This window comes from Thermobia domestica, chromosome 16 (genome assembly GCF_964235325.1).
Source record: "Thermobia domestica chromosome 16, izTheDome1.hap1.1, whole genome shotgun sequence".
NCBI classification, from domain to species: domain Eukaryota; kingdom Metazoa; phylum Arthropoda; class Insecta; order Zygentoma; family Lepismatidae; genus Thermobia; species Thermobia domestica.
This window is the reverse complement of record NC_137469.1, coordinates 179,384,545-179,411,185: the sequence shown is the minus strand read 5'-3', so window position 1 is coordinate 179,411,185 and position 26,641 is coordinate 179,384,545. Positions and strand designations below refer to the sequence as shown.

Sequence of the window (26,641 nt, the reverse complement as noted above, 5' to 3'; positions counted from 1 at the left end):
ATTTAAAAATATGGGAGTTCTCGTCTCGTTTTCGAGGCAAGATGAGAAACTTCATGAGTCTCATTGGCAACACGAATTCACCAAGTATTAAACCTTAAACACCGGTTTAGTGTTGCATGGTTCATCGTTAAAAAATAAAAAAAAAAACTATAAATTGATAAAGTGATTGTAAGAACACAATGAAGAACATTCAAAGATACACAAGTCATTACACAATATACTCCAATAATAAATATGGTTTAACTGTTGTTATATATCATCCTTCGTGGATCTCTCGTGACTTTAAGAAGTCAGGACAAATTTTGAGTTGATTTTGAGTTTAACGTCCCTTTTCAGCAGCAAGGCTATATGAGACGTGGACCTACTGATTAACGTGGAATCCGAACCACATGAGCTCCCGCCGGGAATCGAACCCGGGTCTCCCGAGGACAAATTTTGTACATACATTTACACAAGAGGCTAGAGAAACTTCGAGGCTAGAATAAAAGAGCTTTTTTCGAAAATCGATTCTAGAAGACGAGAAAACCTAATTTCTCGTCTCGTCTCGACTCGTAACACTAGTTAGCATACAAATATTTAGATATAAACCAAATAAATTTTTCTAAACTGTGTACTATTAATGTCACGAAGTGCAATCATAGCGTCAACAATGGTTACATTGAATATAATCTGTGATAGATAGTCGACATGACGTTTAACACGGATGAGTTCCGTTTTAATAATCATGTGGAGAAGATATGAATTGGCAATTTTAAACTTTAAGCCTGCGTGCCGTATATTGAACAAAATAAATTGCTAGGCATCAAAGGGCTTCCGCAACTGAATGCATCAACGATCTTCTTCTTCTTCTTCTCATTATTATTATTATTATTATTATTATTATTATTATTATTATTATTATTATTATTATTATTATTATTATTATTATTATTATCCATGGTTTTAAGTATTTATTGAGATATTCTTATCAGTAATCACAAAGTAATCTATTTATGCCGGGTGTCGAACTCTCCTTATCATTGGTTCCGCAATTATTTTAACTCCAGGCACCGGAAATTTCAGAGATTGCCCTGGTAAAACACACATTTATCTGCAACTTTGCTTAAATACATTCACAGCAACATTTCAGATATAAATACATTTAAAATGTGATTCTAATTCAACAATTATCAATCTAATCAAAAAATAATTAGATGGTCATGCAACACAGGTACATCGTTAATTTTCCATAATATAAATTGCGTTAAGATGATGTTCTATTTATTGCTGGTTTATTTATTATTTATTTATTTGTAGTTTGTGTGTAGGAGAATGTTGTGACAGCGAAAATGTTATGCATAAAGAAAGAAAAAAGACATTCTGGCTGCTTCGTACACCTCTATACCTACTTGCTGCTCCTCGCTGGTGACGTCACGCAAAACGAGGAGCGAAGCGTCTGTGCGAATAGCCCAACCTTTCCTTCTAGTAACCTTGGAATAAAATATCTGAAAAAGGGAAATTTTTGAGGGAATTTCCTGAAAATCCCTCTGTTACGGGAAAACTGTACGTGATGGAGAGAAACCGAGTGCATATTCGAATTCAGCGCAAAAAGTTCCTTTAAGATCAGGTGATTTTTCTCATGTGACACACAAAAAGTTTAAATTTGTTAACTAGTGTAATTTAACATAAATTCAAACAAATCCATTTTATTCTAAAGGTTTCTGGCTTGATTTCTTGTTTCGCCGTTCTCTGTGGTATCAATATAAAGCTGATGCATGCAGAAATTATTTCATCATAACTGTTAAGTATTACACTTGTGGGTATTGGATGAGCTTCCCATCTAATCTCTGAAAATGACTTTGGAACTTTTGAGTCATCTTTGAAGAATGACAACAACACCACCCATCTATGTGTAGATCATGAAAATAACATTTTTTTAATAATTTCAAAAAAAAAAAAAAAAAGTTTAATGTGTTTAAACAACGGTTAATTGCTGCTGTACCAACAAGATTTAAGGAATGGTCTACACTTGCAATATACATACTTATTTATCTTCAATATTATTTCTTACATACCCTTGTATTTGCCTAACATATTGGCAGTATTATATGATTGCGCTCAACAGTTACTAAAATCATTTTTACATTCATTTGTAAGATTATCATCACCATCTTAACCATATTTTTCCTGTGTGGTTACCTCTCTCTAGGAAAGTTAGATAAAGTTCAATAAGAAATCCATCTTCTGATGAGACATACTTTACAATAGGAGTAAGGTGATCAACATGGGACAGGTCAGCAGTTGAATTTACGCATAAAATGAAATATTCTGCACTTTTTAAATCACCAAAAATTGATTCTCTTACTTTCAATGGATAAATTCATCAGATGTTATTTTAGAAAAATAAGATGGGACACCCGATCCTTTATTTTCAAATTCGTTTCGAAGCAGGAGACCCATTATAAGAGGCTCTGGGAAAAAGGGGCCTCATTAGAAACGGGGCTGAGAAACAGAGCCCTATTACTTGCTTCATAAGGGCCTAATACATAACAGTTCAAAATATCGTTGTTGTATATGCGTTTTATCTTACTTGCTTTGTCTTATTACATTACAGCCAGTTTTTTCTTTTAATTTTTTTGAGGCCCCCAAGAGAATAGGGACCTAAGCTATAGTTTGTTTAGCTTATTCGTAAATCCGACACTGGACAAAAGGAATAAAAGAACACAGAATATGAATTTTTCACTGCAGTTACTAAAATACACACAATATACGAACCTGGAGATAGCTAAATGAGGCAGTGGACTATGAAACATAAATGATTAATCATCTCTTATAGAAATATTACGAAAGAAAAATCTTTCTACAAGCATAATATCCACACTATATGTTAGAATAAGGTTAAAAGTATTTACATAGAATGTTTGTATTGCGTATATGTTTTCTTTTGCCTATAATTTGCCAGTAGCTCACTAAGGAAACTTGTTTTTCATTTGTATCCTAACAAATCTAGCTTACCCCCACCCTTTAAATTGCTTTGCTACGAGCTCATAGGTGGTGGCGCCACTGCTTGCATTGTAAAACTATGACTCGCAACGTTGTTTCTTTAATTGCCATTGGGGCGACTACCAGTGTAAAGCCAAAACTGCTTATCCGCTTTGAAAACCTCCAACATTTTAGATTGAAATCTACAATTTCCAGCAAAGTTATCCCTTGGCACTATTTCGTATCTGCACTCATAACAAAGTTAGCCTATGGCAAGGACTTTTTAAAGCCATGTGTATATACACATGTATGATCGAATATGCCCCCGGCCTCTCCTGGCCTTACAACAAAAATTTTCAAAATCGCTGCTACGCGTTTTCCCTTATTTTTTATGATGAGCTTATATACTGAGTTTCATGTTTCTAATTTCAGGTATTCGTAAGATATTGTAATTTTGGCATAAACTTTTAACCCCTCTATCTCTCTATTAGGATAATTCTCCTGAAAATAAATATAAAAAAAAACATAAGCTACGAAAGGGACCACTCACGTACCATAAGGCATCAAAATTGGTCAAGTGGTGTAGGAGAAGTTAATCATCAAACATTTATACATTTCTTATATATATATATATATATATATATATAAGATTAGAAACATATCATAATGCAATAGTTTTAAAATCAGACAATGGAATGAACAGGAATTATTTATCAATATTCGTTGCGAACGAAGAGTAATTTTTACTCAACCTCTCCACTCTACTTTACTTACCTACAACATAAAAACAAATATATACCAGGTATAATATATATATATATATATATCGAGAGAGAGAGAGAGAGAGTGGTGAGGGGCGCTGTGGCTCAGTGGTACAGCGTTCACCTATGGTGCTTGGGGTCCCTGGTTCGATTCCAGCTCGCGCCGTGTGACTTTGTGGTGGACAAATACCATGCTCGTGGGTTTTCTCCGGGTTCTCCCGTTTCCTCCCACTTTCTTCATTCCATCATTTCACTAATTTCTCATTATCACCGTCTCCTTTATTCTAAACGGCATAATCGTGGGACGTTAAATTTAAAGAATTCGTTTTATTTCATATACAGAGTGCTGCATTTAAAATTTGTCACCCCCTGTATCTTCCAAACGACTGCGAATATGGAAAAACACAAAAAGACACCCATGATTATTTTAAGAAGCTTGAATTTTGAGCTATAAAAGGTCCACCCCAGACACTCCCATATAGGGATACATGGAGTCAACTTGAAAATTTTAAATGATAAAAGGGTGAGTGATAAATCGTTGAAAAGGACGCGACAAGAGAAATATTTTGCCTAAAGTTTCAAGTCCCTATGTTGACCACATCTAAAATGATGGGGGTTCACATTTCGCGTCCATAAAGTTTGTTGCCACCCCATAAAGTCGTTTCGAAGATACAGTAGGTGGCAACGGACTTTATGGCCGCGAAATGTGAACCCCCATCATTTTAGATGTGGTCAACATAGGGATTTGAGACTTTCGGCAAAATATTACTCTTGTTAAGTCCTTTTCAACGATATATCACCCGACACCTATTGCCAATTAATATTTTCACGTTGACCCCACGTACCCCTATATGAAGGTGTCTGGGGTGGACCTTTTATAGCTCAAAATTCAAGCCCCTTAAAATAATAATGGACGTGGTTTCGCGGTTTTCTGATATTCGCAGCTGTTTCGAAGATACAGGGGGTTGCAAATTTTAAATGCACCACCCTGTATATATATATATATATATACAGAGTGGTGCATTTATATATATATATCTGAAATGATTCAAAAGAACGGTGACAAATAAAAAAAAAAAAGAAATGTTCGGACAAAGTAAAGGAACCACAGAGTTCTCACTTGGAACTTTTTTTTTTCCTTTTACCATGTAATACCGATTATGTGTCTCTAAACATAATGGAGTAACCCCAGGTACTTAAATATTTATAATAATTTTAAGAACGCTTTTCATTTCTCCGAGTTTGTTGTATGTCACATTATTTCAAGATAAGTATTAGATCTTATTGAAAATAATACCTTGGCTTCTGGGGCGATGAGTCTGCATACAGAGGAGGAGAAACTATTGGAGATACGCCAACTGCACCATCTGCAAAGTACAAAACACAATCCTCCAATTATAATGTATCATTTGTTAGACATTTAAGAGTTTTATAATTCTCTGAGCTGTACCTCGAAAACTCAATATTCTCAACAAAGTGTCCGATTGCATCTTGAAAATATTCATATCTCCTAGAAATTTATCGTGGATATTTGAAATTTGAAATAATCAGATGCAGTCTTTCGTTGAATTTATCCCGATCCCTCTCTTAACAAGCAAAATAAATAATTCATTCCTTTATGGCTATTCTGAGTTATATTTCTGTTTAGCAATTCCGTATGGTACCTGTGAAACCACCCAGTGGTGTATTTAGGATTTTATTTCGGCGAGGAAGGGGGGGGGGGGTATGCACAACAAGTGAATAAGCACTTACATTTTTGCTTTTCACCTTTTAAAACCCAACACAGAAGCGCTTCATTGGGTAAGCAGGGGCAATTCCCCACCTGAGTTTGAGAATTAGATATATATTATAATCAATTGTCTTTTAATATACTATGAAAACACGTAAACCTCATATGTCGATAGAGGATCTTATCCCCGGTCCTCCAGATAAATCTGAAATGATGCTCCTCCGAACACACGTTAAATATTTTAATCTCATTTCAACTTAACTGATTTCATTAAAAGAATTTAATAATCACTTCTATCTGTGTAGGTTTTTACCTGAAAAAAATGTTGAGACAAGTGGAAGCAGAAAAGTACTGATTGCAGTTTTAATGATAAGAATTGCACACTGATGAATTTTATGTGATATGATACACAGAAAAATTTAGCAGTAAATCTAACCTTTTATTCTATTCACAGAAGAAAAAGGAAGCTTCCTCTTGGCCTACCAAATTTCGCCTCTTGATTTTCTTTAATTCAAACATTTACCTTTCTTTATATCTAAACAATGTAAATATTCCTTTCCTATAATAACTAAAGTTCCGTTATGTTGATATCCGTGCAAGCTGGTGTGGAACATCAGTTTCGCTTATTATCATCTCCTCTTAGTTTCGGCCTTACTAAGGACGGCCGACTTGAATCCCAACTAACAACGGTGGAAAGCATGATAGGAGAAACGAAAGAAAGTAACAACTAAGAAAAAGAAACAGAAGAGTAGAATGGACGAAAGAAAGAAAAAAAAAACGCAGTTCTTACATGGAATGAAATTTGACAAATACAGTGTTAATTGTGAACAAAGAGCATAAGAAAATGGAAAATCAATGGAATTCTTAGAAAGAATAAGGATTATTGTTCTACCTGGAATGCGTAAAAGTAACAAATTTATTTCCGGCGAGGAGCTTGAGCCTTATAGCCCCCCTAAATACGCCACTGTTACCACCTATGGGTATTTGGACCGCATCGAATCGGGGTCAATACCAATTCTAAACTTCAATGTTAGTTGGTTAATTTGCATTTGCGTCCTTCGTAAGTACCGAGGCTACCTAGAAAGAGACCTATGGTTTAAAGCGGGATCTCAACTCCTGTAATGCGTTCAATGTTTTCCCACTGGGAATGGAGTCTGAAACTTCCTGCATCCAAGACGCATACAAAACACACCAGAGTAGGAAGGAGGACAATCTCAACTTTAACAAATATCAGCTCTACATCCGACGAGGTTTCAGAAGAATATTGACTGCTCGTGACTAAACGGGTGTCATACTAAAATATTGGTATACTTTGCTTTCTTTCACACTTTTTCTCTTGTTTATGAAATGAAAGCCTGAATGACTAATAATAATAATAATAATAATAATAATAATAATAATAATAATAATAATAATAATAATAATAATAATAATAACTTCAAAGCAGTTTATTGACAACAACAGCTTGATAGCCACTAATGTGCCAAGTGTAATACAAAATACAATGAATACATTGAATCATAATTATAAAATAAACAGTTTATATATAAAATCATAATAATGAAAGAAGCATGCTAAATACATCAAGATAAATAAATATGATTCATTGCAAGAAATCTAGCATGATTTGTACTTGCATGAAAACTTAAATGATATTCAGATTTTAATAGTGCACCAACGAAAATGTTATGTTTATATTCCTAAAGATATTCTGAGAGGCCAGTATTTGACATGCACAAATACTCCTTCCTTAAACACACAGAGAACTATCCTAAGTAGGGCGTGGGATTAAATTATGGGCAGTTATACCAACAACTTACAGTAAAATACACATATTTCAATTAACTAAATATTTATTATCAAATGTAATTCCTGGTGGGAGCACTCGGTCGGAAAAATGTAAAAAGCTTTTCCAGGCCAGCCATCCTGAATGAGGTTTTCATGGGTTTTCCTCATTTACACCAGACAAATGTAGGCGTAATATATTGGTCTCAGGAAGCTTCCTACTTTCCCCAATATTTTCTTCCTTCCCTTTCCTCGGATAGTGCGCTCGACGAGGGACGTCGTCCCTCATACGTGTCGGGCTAAATGGCCTTAGATACTGACAGCCCAGAAATCTAATTCCAAATCCTAATCCTTATTAAAAATATTACAAAGATTTTTGCTTATTAATCAGACATGGATGTACGTATGTACAATTCTAAATTATGATAGTCAACTTTACAACTTCTGAACCACTATCACTGTGCAACTGTACATTCATGTAAAATAATATGTATATAGTTTCAAAATAATGGACATGACATCTTTGAGTTTTACGTCCCACGGATATGCCGGTTAGGCTAAAGGAGACGGTAATGATGAGTAATGAATGAAATGGTGGAATGAAGAAAGTGGGAGGAAACGGGAGAACCCCGAGAAAACCCACGAACACGGTGTTTGTCCACCACAAAGTTCACTTGGCGGGGTCTCGGATCGAACCCGAGACCCCAAACACCAGAGGTGAACGCTCTACCACTGAGCCACCGCGGCCCCCAAAATAATGGAAACACCCATGTACTGAAGCACGTATTTTTATTTTTTTCGTAAGTTAGGTGAGTTAGTGACAATGAATATTCGTGCACTGCGGCTGTCTTGTGTTATTAATAACTATAACAGTAACTTGTGTTTGATGACAGTAGTACGCAAACTGTCGTCGGACAAGACATTAGTTGTGCCAATACCTCTTTCATTTTGAAAACGGATAAAATGTGGAATCATGGGTAATTGGATCAAATAAGTCCAAGACTGATAATGCGTAAGGTATATTGAGACCAGTATTATCCAAACTGATGATGGCAGACAGAATTCCTAACAAGAGGTCATCGGGAAAAAGGAATAGTGAACGGAAAGCAACTCAATGTAAGAGGAGTCGTTGAGCCATATATTTTAAAAGGATTGTCAGAATGAAGAATAGTTAATGGAGACACAACTGAGCAATTTAAAACTCTGCATTTTGCAACAAAAAATACGCCTCAACTGTATGAGCAAACAAATCAGTCATTAAAATAAATAAATAAACAAATAAATAATAAAAAGAAAAAAGAAAATAAAATTAGTAGCCACTATATGATCTGCTATCAGCTTCCTTACCCAATACTGTATTATCTGCCTTTATTTCTGCAAGTATTATCGAACCTTGCCTATCAGATACTCACAACCTCATCTGCAAGCAGGAAAGGTCTTTTTCCAACTTGCCCTAAATCCTTACCTAAGGGCCCCAAACCCCATCCCAAAGTTTTTTTTTTTTTCGTTTTTGGTATTTGCGATTACCTCAATATATTTCCATTCTTAATTACACAGAATCCCCAGCCTTCCTTATTGCCTAAACCCTATCTTTTCTTTCGATTCATATCTAACATCATTGATAATTAATTTCTCCATTCATTTGCTCCAGAATATACAACCCATCAGAACAGTACCTTTCTCCATAAGTTTCAAGTAAGTATTCTCAAAATCTGTACTCCAGACTTTCACGTCTCCCAGAAACATATGGAAAAACCAGGTGTTACCAGATAAGGAAGTCGTTTGTATATCAGTAAGACGCCATCTTGTTATACTCAATTCATTTTTTTATACTTTTGTACTTGATGATTGCTTGTATTATTATTATTATTATTATTATTATTATTATTATTATTATTATTATTATTATTATTATTATTGGCGTCGCGATGGCTCAGTGGTAGAGCGTTCACCTGTGGTATATGATGTCCTTGGTTTCATCCCCCAAACTCGCGCCAAGTGAGCTTTGTGGTGGACGAACACCATGTGCGTCGGATATCTCGGGGTTCTCCCGTTTCCTCCCACTTCTTCATTCCATCATTTCGTTCATTTCTCATCATTACCGTCTCCTTTAGCCTAACCGGTTTAATCGTGGGGCATAAAACTATTTATTATTATTATTATTTTATATACTGTGATATCGTTATTATTTATAGCTTTCTCACACACACTTTTAAATATGACTTACCTTATATTTTCCATTATTATATATTATATTTACTATTTTAATTGGTTATTTACTTAATTATTTTTGTTTATTTATTTATTAACAGTTATTTATCCATCTTTTTGCCCTTTATTACACGGATCGTTATTTTCATCAATTATTCTTTCGTTCTCGTTCCCTGCTGACAACTTGTGGGTTTTTCATATAGTTTTGTTTTCTTCCACAAAAATTCATGTACTTTTAGCATAGTAACACTATCAACAGACTACACGACACTGTATTTCAACAGCAAATCCATTTGGATGCTTCTCAGGTCTTCTCTGTTTTATAATATTTCTTTTTTCTTTCGTTTTTTACCCACTTCTTCGCCCTTCCACATCTTATGAAATTTCCGTATGTATGTAATTTCTTTAATTAAATATAATTTTGGAATCTCATCCCACTCCTCCTTCTAACTCGCCTTAGTTTTTAGTCATAATAGCAGAGTGTCAACAGATTCACACGTAACTTGATGCACCCCAGGAAACGTACCTTATCCATGAAATAGACCCAGTTGACTTCACAATATTTGTAGGGATTTTGCAGGGTTTCAACACACTATTCTTTAGAACACTTTTTTAAAACCTATGAGAACTTTTCGAGAACTGACGCAAATTTCTTTTTTATGCTTAATATTATTTTTGCTTATTTTTTCCCCAATTTTCTAAATTGATAATATTAGATGTGAAAAAGCAGAAAGACTATTACTCACCGCAAAAAATATGTAGCAGAATTTTCTTCTACATGCAACAGGTAACGCGTAAGGAAGATGCAACTTCCTTCTTCAGCCTGTGGTAGACTTCAAAAAGGATAAAAACATGAAGAAAGGTTAAAAAATGGTTAAAAGTTTAGGATATGTAAAAAACAAATCTTCTATCAAACATTAAAACACGCGAGAATAGAAACTCACTGACATTGTACAATGCTGGTCACTGTTTTCTGTTCTTGCTTTCCAAATGGTGAAAGTATGTAATGAAAAGATTACTCCAAATAATATTTATTTCTCCTCTATCCAGGTTTAGTGAGAGCCTTTCTTTGTGAATATAATATGATTCTTTAATTTTTCGTTCCTATTCTAGCAACGCATCTTAGAAATTATAACCATCATATCGTGGAATCATGTTTAATTGAAAAACCAAAAACAGCAGCGGAACGAAAAATCAAAGAATCATATATTCACAAAGAAAGGCCCTCACTTAACCTGGATAGAGGAGAAATAAATATTATTTGGAGTAATCTTTTCATTACATACTTTCACCATTTGGAAAGCAAGAACAGAAAACAGTGACCAGCATTGTACAATGTCAGTGAGTTTCTATTCTCGCGTGTTTTAATGTTTGATAGAAGATTTGTTTTTTACATATCCTAAACCATTTTTAACCATGTTTTAACCTTTCTTCATGCTTTTTATCCTTTTTGAAGTCTACCACAGACTGAAGAAGGAAGTTGTATATTCCGAAAGCGCTACCTGTTGCATGTAGAAGAAAATTCTGCTACATATTTTTTGCGGCGAGTAATAGCCTTTCTGCTTTTTCTCATTGAACATAATCACCGCTTGCAATATTGTCATAATGTGATATAATATTAGTTAATGTGATATAATATCAACTTTCATTCTCAACTCTTCTTTTAGAGTAAATAATAAATTGACTGTAACTTAAAAGTTTATCTGTACATTAGATTTCGTTGTCTGTAAATGAGTACCGTGAATACTACGTGAATATACTGAGCTAATCCTGGTAAAATTTACTGAATATATTATTTCTTAATATGATAATATTTAAGTAATTTAAAGATTTATTCTTGCTCTACCAAGATTTCAATTTTGAGGTGAATATTATCTAATTTATGCCAAAAGACCAATTGAGCATCGATTTGTTAAATTATGATCCGCCAACTACAAATTATATATATATAAAAAATACACGTTTTATTTCTTCTGAATTCATTATTTGGTATCGTAAAAGCTCATATTTATACTGTAATTGCCGGGTTTTCTTGCAGAAAATTTTAGCAAGTTAGTAAGTTAGCTATTGTCCTTAGGAAGTGTCTGCTAAAAGGACATCCAGGAGTTCTATGTAATGGAATTAATACATTGATCGTGTTCTGTTCGCAACTTAACAAATAATATAAAAGTTTCATAATTATATTTACTAATGTGGGAGTCAATATCTTCATCATTAATTCTCCGGTTTGGTTGTTATTCCGTTTCTCAAATGCAAAGTAGCTGATACTCAAACAAAGCACAAGTTATCAAAAAACTCGGAAGACCTCTACCTTGTCTTCTGTATCCTCTTATAGTTACGTTCAAATAAACATGTTAAACGTGGAATCTTTGCTGAAAAGTGACAGTATTGTCAACATATGGGTAAGAGAAGTTTTGGTAGCGATAAGATATATATGGGAGTTGAGTAGCGGGAAATAAAAGGAAAATTATATAATATTTACGCCAATGAACAAGATCTTCTTGAGATTACACAGCAATAAAAAGTGTACTATGTAGCATCAAGGTAAATATTTGCAGTCTTATTCATTTCCTATATGTTTAGTTCCCACGTATCCTGCCCATACTAAAAGCTCTTCTCACTGTTTGTATAGAAAATGCTGACAACTGTGAGCGAAACTTTCAACGTTTAACATCTTTGTTTGAACTTAATTACATGTATAATAGGATACGGAGAAGCAAGATGAGCAACCTTTGAGTTTATCGATAAAAGTGCTCCTGAAGCTGCTCAAATTATAAAGCCTCAAGTAATTTCGTGATTAGTGATTTCCAAAATTTCTAATTAAGGAAATTCGTTAGACCTAAGTCATGATTGTGTAGATAAGATTCTCAATAGCACAAAAGTGGTTCCATATATCAGTCTAATTCAGGCACTTATAACATTGTTGATGCGTAACGAATAGATTTTAATTACATATCTGTTTATCTAAATTAATGCAGGAATTCAAACGTAAGGACAGTTCAAGACGTATAAATACTATGTTAAATTATTTTACATCAAACATCATTCTATGTGTAAGCATGTTCAACTCTTGATTAGAATCTATCATTAAACACGAAAATAATATTTTATATCGATCCAGGACTAAACTCATTGCCCCGACATAGCAATTATTAGTTTCGATTCCATTCATTTACTGTGATCCTCTTCTCTTCTCATTACGTCTTTCATGAAATCTTTTATCATATTCTTAGTAAATACAATATCTTCTCAAATAATGTTCTAAATATAAACATCTATTCGTATTTTACGACACGAATTCGGTTTCTATAATAACGAGAATTTTAGGAATGATCCCCCCTTCCCAAAATGCATCAAAAGATTACGATCTTGGCCAAGAATTTTAAGAATGACCCCCCAAAAAATAGATGAAAAGATTGCGATCTTGGCCAATAATTAATTTTTGGATCAGGGGCCACAAAATTTTTGAAACGCCCCTACATCGAGATTTCGTATTTTCTACGGAATAAGCACATCACACTGACTTAACTGATAGTTTGGGTTTGGCTACACTACATATAGTTCTCGAGACATAAGGCCTACAAGAAAATTTGTGGCTGAAATATATAGAATATTTTGATAGAAAAAGTCTCTTGAGAGATTAATTTGTGTTTGTTTTATTTATTACTAGTTGGAATACCCATTCCTTGCATGCTAACGATGAACTTTATGGAAAATATTGCAAAGGTGTATTTGAACCCTTTTATCCCCACTTAGTGTGCGTATTTCAGTCAAAGACAAACGATGAAAATACAACTCGACCAAAGTGCTAATAACTCAAAAATTCACTTCAGACGGTGCAGCCGTTTCCACACATAAAGTCGGAAATTATGTCATTGTAGAAATGGGCCCCTTTCAACCCTTACAAGCAGAATTTTTGAAAGCTCTGAGGCACGTTGTAACTTTAAAGTTGAATTTTCACCTTCATAACTGGAGAGAGTGATGAGATACTTTATTCTCAGCAAAAAGTTTGAAGTCATTTCTATTAAAAATCCAGCTCAACTGAAGTTATTCAAATATTCATTTCAAGCAGTTTAGCTGTTTCGTCACTTTAAGCATTTTTTGAACAAAAATTGGGAAATTAAAATATTCAACAAGTGTTCTTTCTTTCCCCGTTAGAGACGGAATTTTTAAAAACACTGGGTGTGTCCACTTGCTTTTAATGGGAAGTTTATAACGCAAAGCTTTTAACGTGACTATTTTTGTCGTATATTTTGAAAATATGTGCTTCCTCCTGAAGTATTATTCCTTCAACCCTTAATCAAAATAACGATAGAAACCGGACTCCAGAATAGTAATAGCTATTTTCCGAAATTCGTCCCAAAAAGTTCAGCCATTTTCACAGTACGTGATGACATACAATGTCATTTTCGTTTTATACATAGATTGTCGTCAATAACGGTTCCGATAGTATTCTACTAGTATTCCCATGTATATATATATATTACTATTTCGGTCAATTGCTTTCATTTCTAACAATCCTATTGATTTTAACTTAAAAATATGTTTAATTTAATGTACCAGTGAGTACCAAACCGTCGATCAGGAGCTACTAGTAGCTCGCGGGGACATTTTCGGTAGATCACATTAATGTTCCGGTTGGGTAACCTTGATTCCTCCACTAATCCCATGCTTACGACAGGGGGCGCTGACGACAACAACTGTTCGTTTCTCCTGCTCAATTGCCATTGTCAGCCTCATCTTACGTTGATTGCATACGTGTGGAGTTGTGTACGTTATGTTTTTAGTGTGTATATTAGACATTTGCTAAACGCTATGTTTTTCGTGTGTATATTAGACATTTGCTAAACGTTATGTTTTTCGTATGTATATTAGACATTTGCTAACTTATATAGTTTGATTTCATATTTACTAGAAATGTAGTTTATAGGCAATAAACAAATTTAATATTTCTTTAAAAAAAGGTATTTCTTTTTGTTGGTAGCTCACAATAGGATTTAAAAACGGTACGATAGCTCAGAAGCTTCGTAAGCTTACCGACCACTGAATTATACCAACATTCATCACAGATTAAAATTTTCATCGCTCCCAAAATTGTTTATTCTAACACTAATCATTTTTCCTATCGTAGTTTGCTTATCGTTTCTACACATTTTTCTTTCATTTTTTATCTTCTACAGTGGATAATAATCATAAAATTTTATTCATTTTCTCCTTCATAACTGTAAAGGTAATATAAATTTCAATTATATTCTTTAGTTCTTTTTCTTTGAATTTAGTTCTGTTTTACTTAACGCTTCTGCTTCTTCGAATAAAATTTTATGTCTTTCCACAGCTTTTTCTGCCTCTCGTTCCTTTATACAACGCTCTTATGTGTTCTTTTATTCTTTCGTCAATTGTCTTCCAGTTCGTCTTACATAACAGATCACACACACATACTTTACTCTATATACAAGGTGTTTGAAAATGACACCGGCAATGTTTCTAAGATGATTTTCTTATGTTCTTTGTTCAAGAATAATACTCTGTCAAATTTCATTCCATGTAAGAACTGCGTTCCTTTTTTCCTTTCTTTCGTCCATTCTACTTTTCTGTTTCTTTTTCTTAGTTGTTACTTTCTTTCGTTTCTCCTATCATACTTTCAACCGTTGTTAGTTGGGATTCAAGTCGGCCGTCCTTAGTAAGGCCGAAACTAAGAGGAGCTGATAATAAGCGAAACTGGTGTTCTACACCAACTTGCACGGATATCAACATAACGGGACATGAGTTATTATAGCAAAGGAATATTTACATTGTTTAGTTATAAGGAAAGGTAGTTGTCTGAATTTAAAAAAATCAGGGGGGGGGGGGATTAGGTAAGTCCCAGGAAATTAGATAGGCCAAGAGAATGCTTCCTTTTCAATCAAAAATTTTCTTGTAGACCTTATATCTGAATAACTACACACGGTGTAGCCAAACCCAAACTATCATTTAACTCAGTATGATGTGCTTGTTTCGTAGAAAATACGAAAGCTCGATTTAGAGGTCTTTGAAAAATGTTGTAGGACTTTATTTAATTGGCCCAAATGATCGAATATATTTCAACATAAATTTTGCCTGTAGGCCTTATACCACATGTATATGGAGAACCACATATACTGTAGGTAAACCCAAACTATCACTCAACTTAGTTTGATGTACTTATTCCGCAAAGAAAATACGAAAACTTGATTTAGGGACTGTTCGAAAATTTTTTGGCCCCTAAATCAAAACTTTTCTCATAGGTTTTATATATGGAGAACTACATATAGTGTAGAATAATCCAAACTATCACTTAACTCATTATGATGTGCTTATTGCGAAAAATACAGGAAAACGAAAACTCGATTCGGGGACAGTTAAAAAATGTTGTAGTCCCTGAGCCACAAACTAATTTGGCTAAGATCGCAATCTTTTGGATCATTCTTATAATTTGTGACCAAGATCTCAATGTTTTGATCAATTTTTTGGATCGTCTCTAAAATTCTTGTTAATCTATGTGATGATTCATGTTGAACATGTTGTATGACATAACATTGGCTGAAATTTCTCAATGAATATACACGAGTAAGTTTTATGGCGTTAAATATTAATTTTGAAAATCAAATTGGGGTATTTGATTTTTAAAAAAATGGATGTCGAAAACAAAACATTTCCCATTCTAGCTCTTTTTCATTGATGTTTCAATGAGCGACAGATTGGGACTAAATATGTACTTGATCTTCTCTCTGTTTTCAAATTGTTTCTTGCTTACTTTAGCTTATTTATTGTTGTACCTCCTGATAAGGTTCTGGGTTGTTATTAATGAAATGATGTGCTTAGATCATGTAAGAAAATATCAAAATATTAAGAAAACTTCTAGGAGTATTGGAAAGAATGCATGCCATTGATAACATATTGTATACATCATGGATTAACACGTTGAGTGGAGCTCCGTATACGAATATTCTATGCGTTGGTTCACGACTCATGTTTGCAATGAAAACGAATATGTATTGCGTTATTAAGTGACATGGACCGCGCCTGTATAGAAAGGCTGAAAGAAAGCACTTAGGATTGCTACTTGTGTGGGCTGTGACGGGGGTCAGTGTCTATTGTTGGTGTAGCTGAGAGAAGCTGAGGATTTTCACAAGGACGAAATGCACGTGGAAGGGGAGTGACTCGACAGAACAGTAAGTGACTAATTGACAGAATCAACTGTGCAATTTGAGCTACGGTAGTTGCTTTGCGAACGCACGATTACTGCCTGGATAAACCATTATTAGAGGGAGATGTTGTGATAAAACGTTGATAGGAAATTATTATGTGGCAATAGATGTTTGACTAGAAAGTCACATACTCTCAATAGAAAATTTTTATGAAAGAGTCTGTGTAGGTGTGTTATACATGAAGAACATATCCAAAAATGTTTAGAGGAACGCGACCTGAAATTTAGTTAACGAGAGAATATTCAGATATCCCTTACAGTTATTTGTAAAGGTAATGAGTTATCTTGGATATTAAGTAAGAGTATGTGCATATAGAGTCACATCTGTCATCTAGTAATAAAGGTGAACAATATCAAGTTGAGTTGGTATCATTCCAGTATTGAAAGCCTTACATTACGGTATATAAAGACACAACAGTTTATGTGTGTTTTTTAGATAAGGAAAATTCGAAGAGATAAAGAACCTGGTAGCAATTCTTATTTTTAACAAATGGCGCATTATTCAAATTACGATTCTACATTTCATACCGGTACCATAAAGCACGACTTAGAATATCTTTCAAGAAAGCAATTTATTTGTTCACGTTTCAGGAGTTTCAGAGAATAGGGTGTGTGGTCTTAGAGATACAGAATACAGTTTAAGTCTGACAAATATCTGACAAATCGCACTTGGAAGAAGTGTAAAAATTGTTGTAATTTCCGTCAGTTCAACCAATATTCAGCGAATTATTAGCTGAACATTATGTTTCTGTATGATGATTAGCTTACTTTCCATGGGACAATTATGTTTGTGTATGTACTGCAAAGTTTAAAAGTTCGAAAATTCGAAATTCAAATTGAGATTTACGGCTGCATCCAAAGGAATTATAACTACAAAGGCATCAAATCCAACTGTGAAAAAGAATTGGAGGAAAAGCATTGAGATTATGCACAATAGCTGAGAAAGCTCAGAAATGATTTCCAGGAAGAATCAAATGAAACTACAGAATATAGTGTCTAGTGCTTAGCAAAGGATTTCTTCAAAGAAATAATGTGAGAGTACTTATAAAGGAAGAGTAGAACCAGTAACGTAAACAAAATGCAAAGAGATTGAGCCAAGAGTCTTGGAAAAGTGAAAATGAGTCGAATGACATTTCAGCTGTTATATTGAATAGATTGGAACTAATTAATACGCTGAATAGTGCAATTACTCCTGCACTATTACATGAGAAAGACAAGAAGACTAGAGATAGAAAGAAAACATATTTTAGAAATTGATGTTTGAAATGGCTTTTCAGGATAGTTACGAGCAGTAGAACAAGTTAATCTGGACTAGAAGATGCATTATGGAAGGAGGAGGCAATGTGCTTATAAGCTGAAGAACCTGGACGAGATGATGAAGAAATTTGTAAATTAAATTACAACTTTCACTTTGACGTCCAATGATTATACCCTTTAGACTAAGGGAGGCGGATGATTTAGGCAAGTGAATTATTAAGTGAATGATGATGTAAGAAATGGTAGAATGAAAATGTAAGAGAAAACTTGAGAACCCCAAGAAAACTCACGGACACGATGTTGTCCACGACAAACTTACTTGGCCGGGGATAGAACCTGGAACCCTAGGCAAAAGAGATACCAATATATTTCAGAAACAAAATTAAAAATAACTGCAAGCAGTTAAAGAGAATTACAGGAAGAAATAGAGAATAGAAGAATATTCAAATCACAAAACGTTCAAGGGAGGATGATGATGTGATGAAAATTTAATTGGAAATTGTTACAAGGCAATAGGTGTTTTACTAGAAAGTTACGTGTTCTGAATGATTAGCTACGAGAGAGTCTGTCTAGGTATGTTAAGTTCAGTTGATGAAAGGCAGGCGCCCGAAGGGGGAGGGGGGAGCCCGCTTCCCTGGCTTACGAAAATGTACAAGTAATATAGCAAACCACGTATATTAAATACCAGAAATACCAAACGTTGTATAGAAACCATGGACATGCTCTCCCCTAGAAAATTTTCTTCGGACGCCACTCATGAAAGCGTTTTTAGGTTTCCACTCAAGCTATTTGTAAACACCGTGAGTTGTGACAAATCTTAAGAAAGAGTATGAATATAAGGCCATCTAGTAGAAAGAAAATAAATAAGTGGAGGCTTGGAAGCATCGAAGGTTCAAGAGGAACATGGAGTAGTGACAGGAGTTATATAGAGAAAAACAGTTTGAAAAAAAAACAATAGAATTAAAAATTAGTAGACGCCTAATAGATAGGGAATGAAATCTTTTTAAAAGTTTTTTTAAAAATAATAAAGGAAAAGAAAACAAAAGTAATGCACTTTTTTGTTAGTAGAGAGGTTAAAAAGTTAAGAGGACGTAACGCTTCAAGTAACGCAACTTGCAAATTGTACCTTCTTAGAATAGAAAAAAACGATTAATCATATATATTGTTGATTTAATTATGGTCTGAAATGAATTAGTATTGGAATATATTTATTACTATTTGAGTAATTAAAGACACGATTTAACTCTAAATATCATCATGGAGCATTAATACGTAGTAGATACCTGTTTAAGAGTGATTGCAGCTAAAGGAAAAATTATTAGTATACAATTTAAACTACATACATTCGAGAACCTAGAAGCAATTTACATTTTTATTAGGAGACTCATGTTAGCACATTAATTTCGAACAATAATTTGTGACATCTGCTTATTGCTGAAGACGTCTTTGTTGGTGACGGGACAGGATGCAGCGATAAGAATAGAGAGCAACAATAGTAAGCGATAAGACTCGTTTTGGATTCGAATATGGTGATGCCTGTGTATCTATCTGTTGACCTACAGCTGAGCGGAAAAATTCAACCTGTGTTCGCAAACGCCATGTGGAACACATGTATGTCATTCTACCTGTTAGTCCTATGTCTTTAAACAGTTACTTCTTTATCCACTCTGGTGATCATTGGCGTTATTATGGCGAATACTATATGATTTTGAAGTTTTTGTATCACATTTCGGTATGACCCACAACATACATACTAGGGTAACTACTATCTATTATACACTTTCTTCTAGCGTACATAGTTTGACCTACATCCGTGCATTCCTGGTTTGACCCTTAAAGGTTTTGTACTTTCTAGAGAAATCTATATCAAAGGAATGCAGTACACTATGCGTAGTGTCACAATAATCGAAAAGGAGAAGTAGAAGTTTGGTAAAACAATTATTTCAGTAGATAGAAACTCGGTTATTCTGAAAAATTTTCGAAGATGTAATAGTACTTTATTACATTGTCAAGAAATATGGGAGTGTCAGGTTAATTTGCCATAATCTAAATGCAATAGTTATTTGGAAAACATACTGAGGATAAACGAAATTAGGGAATGCTGCAAATTCAACTGGTGACCTACATGGGCATGCCCTTGGAGACTAAATATATTTTTTGTACGTTGTAAATTAAATATTTGGTATTATTATTAATAAAATTGCAACTAACCAAAGCAATATATATATTTTAGGAGTTTCGGGTATGTAACATAGCCTTCCTCAAACATATTATGAAAGAAATATCCAATTTCTGACAGCTTAAATTTTACTTTTGAGAACCAATTAAAAGTTCACGTTTTGCAAAGAGAAAGTGGGCGTGTATTGCATTTAGATTGTATTTAAGCTGTCAAAATTCGGATATTTCTGTCATAATGTGTCTGAGAAAGACTACGTTACACAGCCGAAACCGTGATACATATATGTTCTTTAAAAATATATATGCTGATTTGGTCAGTTGGACTTTTATTAGTAATCTTGAATTTTCCAAAAATACAATGAATAATTTACAAGTTGGTGTTATCATTTGAATGCTTTTCGCTACTACTAGCACACGTTCCCGTGTACTATCTAGCTTGTAACTTTCCCCTGTGTCCTTGATAATTAACCCATTAGTGCCCAGAATTGCCCAGTGGTATTTTGAAAAGTTTCTTTTCGCCTATTTGGTCTTAATAGTACTCTAAAATAGACATTAGAATATTTTTGAAAAATATTTATTTTTTTCTTGTGTTTTAGGCCGGCAACTTAAGTTGCCAAATAGCACATACATATTCAAAAAAGGGAACATTTTGGAAAGTTACAATTTTGAGGGAGAAAATACACTGCGAAAACATAACTATTAAAATCGAGTTAATCCTTCCTTTACAGACCTTCAATCCTTCCTTCTGGAGTCTTTGAAATCAATCCAGTTGAGTCTTTCTCCTCAAAACGACATTGTAGCCAAAAACAATGCTAACCTTACGTCAATATATCATAGAAAGAAAATGCAACGATGCTATGACGAAACAGACTCCAAAGTAACTTCATGGTTACAACCTGCAACGTCAATCCATGAATTTCTGAACTATAACGAAAAATTGCCGTGGCAACTTAAGTAGCCAAGGGGCAGTAATGGGTTAAGTGATGTAACTGATTAATATGGGAACACCGTAGTATAGTAATTACAACGTTGAACTCAAGTTCATGTGGTCCCGGGTTGGATTCCCTGCCGGTGCTTCCAAATTTCGATGTCCACCCAGCGTGGTGAGGAAAGCTGGGGAGTCACGCGAATGAAACATGTGACTGTCACTAGGTCGAGAAAGCTCCCAATAGCCGGTTAGTGGCAAGGCGCGCTTACCACGTGCTAGTCGCTAAGGCTGGATGTAGTTCAGTCAGTCACTGACAGATGGCGTTGGAGTGGCTCTGGCCTTCAAATGGGCTGTTTATGCAAGTAGTTTGGTTTGGTAAGCAATGGATATATACGTTTCATTATATATCCATAATTGAAGGCGTATATAAGTTTCATTAATTGAGGAATAGAATAATGTTATCAATACATTTTTCATTTCTTTGCTGCAATTTTAACTAGGCAATTGAAGGGTTATGTAAGTTTCATTAATTGAGTTATAGAATAATGTTGCCAATACACTTTACTCATTTCCTTACTGTAATTTTAAATAGGAAATTGAAGGGGTATATAAATTTCACTAACTGAGATATAGAACAATGTTACCAATAAACTTTTTTCATCTCTTTATTGTAATTTTAAATAGGTAATTGAAGGGGTATATACGTTTCATTAATGAGGTATATAGTAATGTTAACAATACAAATTTTTAATTTCTTTGCTGCAATTTTAAATAGGCAATTGAAGGGGTATAAAAATTTCATTAATTCAAGTACAGAATAATATTACCAATACACTTTTTTTTTTCATTTCTTTATTGTAATTTTTAATAGGAAATTGAAGGGGTATATAAGTTTCATTAATTAAGATATTGAATAATGTTATCGATACACTTTTTTCATTTCTTTACTGTAATTTTAAGTAGGCAATTGAAGGGATGTATAAGTTTCATTAACTGAGGTATGGAATAATGTTATCAATATTCTTTTTCATTTCTTTACTGTAATTGTAAATAGGCAATTGAAGGGGTATATAAGTTTTAGTAATTGAGATATAGAATAATGTTATCAATACCATTATTAAAATTTTCCTTACTGTAATTTCAAATAGGCAAATGAAATTTTAAGATTTGCAGTAATAGAAAAGTGAGAAATTATTTTAGAAATTAGTAGTAGTAACAGTTTAATGTAATATTAGGTTGTAATGGAGAATTAACTACTACTAAGGAACAACGTTAAAAATACATAAGTTATGATAGTTATATTCAATGATCTATTGATTAGGATTTTATAGTGTATAATATCTAGATTAGAAAGGAAGTATTAATAAAAAAATATTTTCTTTACTTACATTCATAACTCGGATGGTCATGCATTATGTCGCCTGTAGAATAATATATCTTTTAAAATTTGTCGATGTGCATCTTTCAAATTCAAAACTCTAATTAAAAATATAAATACAGAAGCTAAGTCGTTTTCATTCCGAAAAAGATTGAAATTGTTGCTTACTTAAGATATTCCTCTAAGCCACTATTGAGCATGCTCGACATGGTGGCTAATGGTATGAACGATTATACGATTTCACTGCAGCAGACTTTCATGCAGCTGTTCCAGGAGTATATTGTTACATTTCTGATTGCAGGTTTTCAACAGACTGTTTACCGTGCGAATCCGAAGTGACGACATGCTCTGTTTAAAAATGTTCGAAAATATAGTCCATGGGAATAGCGTTTGAACTCTTGACGGGAATGTTCTTAAAAGAAGAAACATGCATACTGGTTGCAGTTGCTATGCATCGGTAGAAGGAGAGTTATGTTTTGGTAGTTTGATTTGAAGTTTTCTTTCTTCGTACAGTTTCACACAATTGGTGTCATCACCATAGAATACCGCTGTTTGGTCTCTGCAAACTCTAAGTAGGGCATATTTTTGGTAATAAACAGCATCGATTTTGACTATTTTTTTTTTTAATTTTTTATTTTAAGAATCTTAATATTTCGTCTGTAGAAAAAGCCATTATCAACCAATAAAACCTTTTACAAAACTCTTTTTGCCTTGATGCATAAATCACATCGATCCTTTCTATGAACACCTCTATAAGTCATATCTCGAATTTTTCCACAATCACTTAGGTAGGTTCATGCTTTGTCCATTGTCACAACAAATTTCCAGCCTCACAAACCAAATGACATTCGTACAGCCTTTTCCTTTTGCTCTTTCGCTCCGCGAAATGCACTAATGTTAAAGGATATACTCTGGCCTGGCAGACAGTTTGTAACCTCCATTTCTGATTAATTGCACGATTCTCTGTTAATTGAGCAACATATTTAGGCAAAAAAAAAAAAAAAAAAGTCGAGAAGATAGCAATGGAAAAATTCGCTATACCGTACACATGGTATAAAGTTTTTTCTTTGCATTTTATTATGGAATGGAATGTTCTCTTTCGAATTCTGATTGATGCCACCTTGGCATACTTGGTCAATTTTTAATATTACGTCATATATGACGTCACTGTTTCACACCTCTAATTTACGTAGTAAACGCTTACGGATGAGTTAAAATGTCTGTAACACATCAACCGTACACACTAAAAAGACAATATTTGGCAAGATACATATAGTCAGACCTTTACACAAGTTCGAAAGTTTGAGCTTCTTTGTAGCTAAGCGATTAGCGTATGCGCCTTTGGTGTGGGAAACCCGGTTTCGATTCAAGACAGAAGCTCATGTAGTTCGGATTCCACGTTAATCAGTAGGTCCATGTCACACATAGTGTCGCTGGTGCTGAACGGGATGTTAAACTCAGTCAACTCAACTCAATTTTTAACATTTTGGTGACCATTCCTAGTATGGGAACAATATACTGACGTCACAACTTTCGAAAAATATTCGGTTAAAAAATGGGCTTTAATAATTTGCTATAAACAAAGTATTTAAACAAATTGGACCAAACTAAAGGAAATGGCAAAGGAAAATATAAAATAAATAATTCTTTCTCATGAAAACATTACAGTATAACTTGTATTAAGATAAAAAAGTAGGATAAAGATGTTTATGTTACGCTAATGTGTACAGTGTTCTTTTTCCTTCTATGGATTGGAATGTTTTGTTTCATATTCCGAATGAAGCCATCCTGCCAGCCTTGTGCTATTTTCAGTGTGCCATCACTAATGACAATTTCACTGGAGAAAGTAATATTTATGTACCGTTTGTTTTAATGATTTGCAATTCTTAATTTTATCTCCCGATTCTCTTTCAGGAAGAGGAGATCGATAGGTACGGCAAACATAATCTCCTGAAACTTATATCGACTGCTAGAATATCAGGGAAATTAATATGTCTTGATTTATTTCCTTACAACATGTAAATACCTCTGCAGCCATTGAGATATTTTTAAATATGTAAGCTATGTGTAGTTTTTAAATAGTTTTTCTAACTTTATTTTACATGTAAGTGATGGGATCTAGTTGCTTTTTTGATTTGGGAAGGACGAACAATAGGTAACTGCTGGACAACAGAAAATTCTCTCTATTATTGATGCAAGTAAACTTAGGCAAGATGACCATTCTAGATTAGAAGTCTTCCTCAAAATGATCCTAATTCTTCAATCAGATGCCATGGAACCTGTGTATCTACATACACGTTTAAGCATCACATTACACGTGCTCAAAGATAGCAAATCTCGACAAATTATAAAAGAATTCACAGCCTATACAATGTAAAAGAAGGCCATCAATGTCATTCTTCCAGTTTTAGAAACAGTGTGTGTTTTGCGGGGAAGAGTGTGCAGAACGTGCTCCTAAACATCCACAGAAATGGCTTCCTTATTATCAATTTCATTCAACAATTACTCCCACAGAGAAATAACTGAAAAAGGAGCTACTAAGGATTTGCGATGAACGAGGTGAGGTTGTAGAAGTATGGATAAGGCTGCAAGGAGCTACAGCTGATTTATACGCATTAGATACAGTATAGCAGGTGAATTGTTGATGTGCTTTTCTAAGGAAACGAAACATAGAAAATGCTAATAAGCAAGGGAGAACGTTTTCTCAGACCACGAATTCAGCTTTATTGTTTGTCGTCGAAAAGATGCTAAACGACCCAACTTACATGTGGACTTCAATTGAACTGTGTGAATTATACAATAATAGTGCACCTTATGTATTCCGAACTACTCGTTTCAGAATGATTAAATATATAATTGAGTTCTTTGGAGACGATATATTGACCATGAAAATCCATGGAAACGAAACTTTGGTTTGTACCGAAACCGACGCTGATGAAGGTGATCTAATTCATACAGGTAGACAATTGTTTCTTCTTTTGTATAGATTCAAAAAAAGTCATTCCAATGAACCAACTACGATATTACTTACTCGTATCGAAGAAAGATATTTCCCCAATTTGAAAACTTTACCTCGACGGACATATCTTTGAATGAATATTTAAAATGAGCCCACCTGCAAACCGCATTCTGGAAAGAAGCACACAAACAAAGTCCGCCAGATGTAAATTTGGCCTGGGATGTAACTTACGTGAAAATACTTCTTGCCCGATTATGGGCTTTGACAGCATAGGTTCACCTGAACTAATCGAAATCGTTGCTTGGAGTTGAAATGAAATGAAATTATTGAATTTTACGTCCTACGGTTATGCCGGCTAGGCTAAAGGAGACGGTGATGATGAGAGATGAATGAAATGGTGGAATGAAGAAAGTGGAGGAAACAGGAGAACCCCGATGAAACCCACGCACACGGTATTTGTCCACCACAGAGTTCACTTGGAAGGGGCTGGGATCGAACCCAAGACCCCTAGCTCCAGAGGTGAACGCTCTACCACTGAGCCACCAAGGATCTTTAGCTTGCAGTTGTGTCAACTGTAATCCAGAAACTATAGTTGTAAAAATGGAAAACTGTCATGCACTACCTATTGTAAATGTGGTGCATCTGAGAAGGGTTTGAACGGATTTACCATGGTTCAGAAAATTGGAAGTGAAAATGAAGGTTCATCTTCAGAATGTGATAGTGATGATAACGATAGTGATTCTGAGTATATGGACCCTGAAAAGCTAAAATGTTTGTTTAAATTTGTTTGTATATCATATTTAATATTCTATCCCCCGCGTTTGTAAAAAAATAAACTGGACGGAAATTACAATTTCTGTGTTTGTACAGTTCTTATTTTTTAGTTATTACAAAGGCAAAAAGCAAGGGAGTTTGAAAAAACATAAAGCTTACTGCTAGAAGCCCTTCTAAAAGTTTTATCTACTGTAGTGTTTCAGGATATATTTTTATTTGCCATTTCCTTTAGTTTGGTCCAATTTGTTTAAATAGTTTGTTCGCAGCAAATTATTAAAGTGCATTTTTTTTAAATGAATATTTTTCCAAAATTGTGACGTCATTATATTGTTCCCATACGAGGAATGGTCACCAAAATGCTAGAAATTGAGTTGAGTTGACTGAGTTTAACGTCCCGTTTAGCAGCAGCGACACTATGTGTGACATGAACCTATTGATTAACGTGAAATCCGAACCACATGAGCTCCTGCCGGAAACCGAACCCGGCGCTTCCAC

The 26,641-nt window shown here is 34.2% G+C and overlaps 1 protein-coding gene across 1 annotated transcript in view; it reads right to left on the bottom strand.

Moving 5' to 3' along the window:
• Positions 1-26,641, bottom strand: part of LOC145672699 (uncharacterized) — a 104,032-nt gene that overhangs the window by 9,205 nt on the left and 68,186 nt on the right. The window contains exon 6 of the mRNA XM_081741868.1: positions 5,020-5,089. Coding sequence (XP_081597994.1) covers positions 5,020-5,089 — 70 coding nt within the window. The remainder of the gene's footprint in view (positions 1-5,019; positions 5,090-26,641) is intronic.